The 6,767-nt window shown below is 32.5% G+C and overlaps 1 protein-coding gene across 1 annotated transcript; it reads left to right on the top strand.

Moving 5' to 3' along the window:
* Nucleotides 1–3,760: 3,760 nt before the first annotated feature.
* LOC110661666 (60S acidic ribosomal protein P1) lies at nt 3,761–5,159 on the top strand. The gene is made up of 4 exons (XM_021820348.2): nt 3,761–3,899; nt 4,099–4,175; nt 4,551–4,769; nt 4,884–5,159. Exons 2-4 carry the CDS (start codon nt 4,107–4,109, stop codon nt 4,935–4,937), a joined length of 342 nt encoding a protein of 113 aa, XP_021676040.2. The 5' UTR covers nt 3,761–3,899; nt 4,099–4,106; the 3' UTR covers nt 4,938–5,159.
* The last annotated feature ends 1,608 nt before the right edge of the window (nt 5,160–6,767 follow it).

Consider the following 6,767-nt stretch of genomic DNA (forward strand, 5'->3'; position numbering starts at 1 on the left):
TCAATACATGTATGGGAGTTGATTCTCTATACAGCTTTCTTAATCCAATTCCTGCTAGTGAGGTCAACTCAAGCTGGACTTTTGCTTAATATTCCAAGTAAGGGGGCCAGTGAGATCAATTCAAAGCTGTGCTCACCTCAACTTATCCATATAAAAGGATCGGGTCCTAGCGAGTTAAGCTCCAACTGCGACTACCCATCCTACCATATCTATATCCACACCATACTCACGCTAATACACGCACACAGCTCTAAATTACCTTAATGTGACATACACAAGCAAGGTCATTAATATATGCAGCAAATGAATGTGCCTAACATGTAATTAATTAAATACATACATATATGTGAATGTTTGAGCACATCTTGAATATAAATTAATAATATTGAAATTACAATTAAAATCAATAACAACTCACTGATTATCCCAAAAGTCACTAGGACTACTGAAAAGAAGAGGAATGTTGGCTCGGATCACTTAAATAATTACATTCATGAATTATCAATAATAAAACAAAACAAAGAACTTAAAGAATTAAAGACACCCTAAATTTTATGCCGAAAATTTGATAGAATTTTCTCTGTACCTATGACTTATCCAACCTGCAAAACAACTCAAATAACACTTCCTAATCTAAAGGCCTGAAGCTTATAACACACAACAACATAATGCCCCTCCTAAGCCTACCCAAACAACCAAATCTCAGATATTCATATTATTCAACTATTAATTTTAAAACTAATATTTTGCAAAACTATCCAAACTAACCCTAAAAATTTTATAATCATGCCCCGCAGTCCTTAACATTGCTATTATACTAATGCAATTTGAATAATAATTTTACAGCTACTCACAAATATTTTATTAATTTTTATTCTAAACTCAACCTTAGATAAAAAGGAGCGTTTGGAGTTCGGGTTTATCTATACCAATTTTTACACTTAGAACGCGTCTGAGGGGTCTGAAAATGATAGGAAACACTGTAATATTGACCCACTTCTGAAGTGGATTATGCATGCATTTGATATCATTATTTAGGCATAATTTTTGCAATTAATTTATCCTTATTTATAGCTTTTATAGTAGATATTAGCATTTATTTAGCTAGTTTTACCCTTTTACACTTACTAGTCTAATTTATGGAATTTATTTATTTTATAGGTTAAAATATGTAAAATTTTGGTGATGTTTTAATTAGAGTAGCCATTTGAAAGAAATTTGGGTTGAATTGTAAAGTTTTAAAGAGAAAAATTTTAAGTTGAGTTTTAAAGAAATAGAAAGTTGCACAACCTGTAACACAAGCGCAACACAACCTAATTCAGCTTGTATTGTTTTAATGAAAATGCTGACATGGCACTTTCTCTCATCTGACCTAATACTTCATTTTTTCTCTAGAATCTTCTGTCTTTTAACTCATTTTTAGGGCAGACCCATGAGAGATATAAAAGCATCTTTTTCTCTTTCTTACCCTAAGGAGAAAAGAGGGACTATTTGCTAGAGAGGAGAGGAGAGAGAAGGGCATCCTTGGATCGTGTTTGCAGCAGCAGAAAAGGACATTTTCCCCAACGTTCTAGCAGCAGATTCTTTACCATTTTCGCCGAGTTTTTCTTTCCCTTAGTTTAGATTTTTCATTTCTTCTTCATTTCTCTAGTTGGTATTTGTCTTGAAATGATGATTTGTGAGTACGACTTTGAGATTCTAGAGATGGGTATGTGAATATTGCCTTGTAATGTGGATTTTGAACTGATTTAGTTATTTTAATGAGATTCGCTACATTTTTTATTTATTGCTTATGAGCTTATTATCTTGCTTAATGAAAGGACCCTTATTAAGTTAAGTCTTAATCCTTTATAGAATAACTAAAAAGTGAATGTTTAAGATAAATAATCTTGCAATATACTTAGTTTTCTTAGTATTGGAAATAAACTAAGAAGATTAAGAGGAGTTCAAAAATCAATTAGAGTTTTAAATGAGTTTTTATTAGGTTTGAAATATTATGAAAACAGGGTTTGATTTGATGAAAACCAACTTTGAAATGCTTGAGAATGGTTTCAAAGAACTAAGAATTGATTTCCTTCAAAAATTACAAATATCATGTGTTTGGCTAAATTAGGAATAAACCGCATGTAAGTAATATTGAAAAATCCTATCTCTAGAATCACTTTAATTTTTGTTGAAGTTAGATTTAAATCATCACAAACCTGTAATTTGCAATTTCAATTTAAATATTGGCAATCTAGTTTAATTAGTTTAATTTAATTATTTGATTTAGCTTAAATACCTCAAATATCAATTTTATTTTTAAATTTCATTCCAATATATTTAAATTTTGTCATTCTAATTGGCTTATTTCTTTAATTGCAATTTAAGAATAATTATCTGTGGGAACGATATTTTTAATTATATACTACAGTAACTCGTACACTTACGAATGCTATTTCATAGCACATCAGTGGATCCAACAACCTGCGTGTTTGCTCCAAAATTGTAGTCTCGGTCACTAGTGAAATTTCTTCAAAATGAGAATACCTACGCGAAGTTCACAATGCCAGGAGTTAGAATATAATTTTTATTTAATTAAAAAGATTCATTAAAAATCCAAAAAATTACTGGTAAGTTTGTGGGTTCCATCGAATTTTTGGTGTCGGAAAAATTTCAAATTAGTATTGTTGCAAAGCTCTCAACAAGTAGAACGCGTTGATGGTCTCAAAATTTTAATGGGGTCTACGGTTTGGGAGAAATTTAGTCCAAAATCGAAAAGGGCTAAAACTTTTTGAACTTGATTTGCACAAATCGCTCAATAAAAATTAATAAAATTGTTATCTATGAAAAACTCTCAAGGAGTATAATACAATGGGGACAAGGCCCTGTCCGATTGGTGGTCGGAATTGTAAGAAATAGCGAGAGAAGGTGAAACAACACGTGTGGAAGGGGGGCATTTTTAGGCAGCAATTCTGGTCGAAAAAGCAGGCGGCGGTGGTAGGGAAGGCGTGTCGGTGGTGCATTGAAAAGGGAGGAAGGAGGGAGAGGTGGTGGCCGCGGTGGGGAACAGGGAGGAGAGAGAAAATAAAGAGAGAAGGAGGGGAGGGCAGACACACGAATGAGGGAAGGGAAAGAAAGAGGAGTTAGTCCAATTCGAACAGTCTGATCTGGTTTAATTTGATTCGGCCGTTTTAATTCATGACATCCAAAATTCGATTTTTGCTCTGCTCTGAGATCCAAAACGATGCTCAAAAATTTTGAAAAAATTACAGACAACTTAGAAAAATTTATAGAGTTTAAAAATATTTTCAAACTGTCACGTGATCTTTAAATTAATTTTTTAAAATTATTAAATTAATTATCTTGAAAAATAAAACTCGATTTTAAAAACTTAAAAAATTGAAATTAAATACTATAATATTTAATACATTAAAATATCAAAATTTACACATAAAATAATTATTTAAAAAAAATTCAGGATGAATTATAAATATATAATTTTCTTTTTTAGACATGATTTTTATGAGTTAGGTATTTGTTATTAAAATTTATTTATTTAAATAATAATTAAATATAAAAATATATATTTTTATAATATATATTATACTTTAAATAAACAGTATTTAAATATTTTATAAAAATTTAAAAATATAAATTATTAATAAAAATATTTTTACGTGGAGATTTAATGTTATATGAGTTTAAATATTTTTCGGATGATGATAATGCGGAAATTAATAGGGTTTGAATACGGATCGGATTCGGGTCGGACGGTATAGTATTTTTAATGGGCGCGCATCTGTTGCCATTATTATTTAAAATCCTTCTTGGCTGTTGTTCCTCTCAAACCCTAGATTGGACCTTTGCAGTTACGCAGCCGAGGACACTAGAAATTTCCCCCTCGCAGATCTCATAAGGTGACTCAACTTCTTTGTCTTTTAATTACTATCTACCCTCCTTAAATTAGTTTCACGGAAAATTTCTCAAAATTTTCGAGCTTTCTTCATTGCTGGCGAGTAATTGCACTCTTTATCACTTAGCAAATGTTATTGCTATCATCGTTTAGGAATCGGTATTTGCTGAATTTTTTTTTTATATTGGTGGGTTGCGATGCAGATAAAACGATGTCGGTTGGAGAGGTTGCTTGCACTTACGCTGCTTTGATTCTCCATGATGATGGTATTCCCGTCACTGTATCCTTGAAACCCTAGGCTATTCAATTAAGTCTAACTTTTTTATAAGTTAGGTCTAGTGATTCTAAGATTCAGCATTGACTTTTTTTCCCTTCGGCTTCAATTATTTAGTTTGATTCATATTTTGACCTATATGGTTTGAATCTGAATTTGTATTGGGGAGTTGTGTATTCCTTTTCTCTCTTTCCTTTGGGTATACCATTGGCTATTGGGTGGTTATTTGGTTGTTTGGTTGCTGAGAAACTAGAGTTAACCAATAGGGTTGTTTGCATCTCATTTAACACATTGACAGTGAAGTTAACAATTTTCCTCTGGGATAAATATATTATATTATGTTGGTGGATTTTTTTTTTTCCCTTTAACTTTTATTAAAAGGCAGAGAAAATCGCACTGTTGGTCAAAGCAGCCAATATAACAGTCGAATCTTACTGGCCAAGCTTGTTTGCCAAGCTATTGGAGAAGCGTAATGTTGATGATCTCATCTTGAATGTTGGCTCTGGTGGTGGTGGTGCTCCAGTCGCCGCTGCAGCCCCTGCTGCTGGTGGTGGTGGTGCGGCTGCAGCTGCAGCTCCTGCAGCCGAAGAGAAGAAGAAGGTGAATAATATCATTTCATGGTTTTGATTTCATTGGGTCAATATTTTGTTTGGAGTTATTTTTGTTCGTTTGAGTTTTATAATTGGATGTGATTTGTTGGATTAAATTTTACAGGAAGAACCTGAGGAGGAGAGTGATGACGACATGGGATTCAGCTTGTTTGATTAGGAGCTCTTTTAAGTTTGCCAAAGTCCTATGTTGGTCTTAGTCTTAGTAGTTCAACAATAGTTTCATTTTGGATCTTTTGGCTATTCAGGTGTTGGTATAAATACTCCTATTTCATAAAAGTAGTGTCTGGGAATTTTTTTTTTTTGAACATTATTTGCTTAAGCCTCAAGATATATGAATTTTGAGTTAATTGAATTATGAATTGAGTTATTGATTCATGAATTGATTTGTTTTAAATGGTGCAATGGATTTAAAGTTTATATTGCCTCTGCTTAATGATTGGATATGGATGTAGAATCTGGTTTCTGCTTTGTTGCATGATGTTATGGTTCTTGATGTTTAGTAGATTGACATCGAAATTTTTGTTGGTGCACTTGTATGAGCATTGTATATCAGATGGTAGTCTTTGGGAAAATAATGATACTAATTTATCGACTCCTATGAGAATTGATATTCTGGCAAACTTTGTTTCAATTATAGGACGTGCAGGCAGATGACATTTCAGAAAATGTTTTGGAAATTGTAATCCATGTATTAGAATTACACAGGTTTGTTTCTAGGTGTTTTGTGAATTGTCATTACCCTCATGAACGCTTTCTTGTTCACCAGCAGTATTTTATAGCCAAGAGTTATTGGGGCTTCTGGGCTGCTGCATATTCTTATAACATACAATGCTATTGCGGTATATATAACACTGAATTGGGTGTTACTGGAGTCTATTTGTATTGATAAAAAGCCGCTTGCTACTATTAGAAACTGTAATGAAGTTGATTAAGAAATATTTAGTTTAATGCATATGCTAGTATTGTGCCTTTTTCTTTTATTTAAGCTAGAAATTTTCTTTTGTTATGAATGAAAATTTATTACGTATTTTAAGTTGTTGAACTCCTTTAGCAATAAAGTGCCATCCCGATGCTACGCTTTGATGGTGAGGGGGAAATGGGATTTGGTATCAAAGAAAATAATTGGTCGGAACAAGGGGATTTCTGAAATTCATTTGTAATATCTTTTTCTTTTGGTATGTATTATCCATCATATGTTTGTAAGTCTTAAAAAGATTCGAACGGAGTCTTCGGTATTTTAGCTACCGACCAATCCTTGCCAGTTGCAAGCAAATCTGTTGGCTTGCCTGACTGCAGAAGACTTTAAGCAGCCTGAACGTTCCATTTATTCGTTACAATTTGAGGCAAGTTCAAAAATCATTAGGATTTAAATGCTGGAAACTCAAAAGGAAAAATTATGCATTGGGAATTATTTTTAGCTACTCTTTTCCTAGTATTGGAGCAAATCAAACATGTTCTTGACATGTTGACAACGAACTGCAGGTATTTTCATATGTGCCAAAATTTCAAGAATTTGATAGAATCTGTATGCAACACCATACAAAGATTAATAACAATTGATGAAATTTTATTATGTTGATTCATTTTTGTTTTTGGTTCTTACTAGTTTGCTATTTTGAATGGATAAAACCGATCATTCTTTGCTTGGTTTTGAGAAAATTGTACGCATTTTCACATCTTTCTTCTTGTAGCCCCCAAAGATTCTAAACATTGGTGGTGAATTGATTGTGCTGGCTGGGAAAGAAGTGGGATGAATTATCTGTTTGCTTGGTTTGGCATGTCTGCATGTTATATACCATTTATTTGTCAACAAAGGTGAAGAAGAATTCACTTTACAAAATTAGGCCTGAAATCTGAGAAACTACTGCTTCATGAGACGAATTTGGACGGCGTCTCTGAAGGACAAGAAAAGTTTTCTGTTTGAATTACAGATAACTTTTTTTTTCTTTCCAAAAAAAAAAGTTTTTAGTGAACAAATAATTTATTA

Source organism: Hevea brasiliensis, chromosome 2 (genome assembly GCF_030052815.1).
Source record: "Hevea brasiliensis isolate MT/VB/25A 57/8 chromosome 2, ASM3005281v1, whole genome shotgun sequence".
NCBI lineage: Eukaryota > Viridiplantae > Streptophyta > Magnoliopsida > Malpighiales > Euphorbiaceae > Hevea > Hevea brasiliensis.

What these genes read in the sequence shown, in the direction of transcription:
- LOC110661666 (XM_021820348.2), top strand. Translation starts at nt 4,107, where the DNA reads ATGTCGGTTGGAGAGGTTGCTTGCACTTACGCTGCTTTGATTCTCCAT. An exon ending in ATGATGGTATTCCCGTCACT is followed by an intron (nt 4,176 to 4,550) that starts GTATCCTTGAAA and finishes TTTTATTAAAAG; the next exon opens with GCAGAGAAAATCGCACTGTT. An exon ending in CAGCCGAAGAGAAGAAGAAG is followed by an intron (nt 4,770 to 4,883) that starts GTGAATAATATC and finishes TAAATTTTACAG; the next exon opens with GAAGAACCTGAGGAGGAGAG.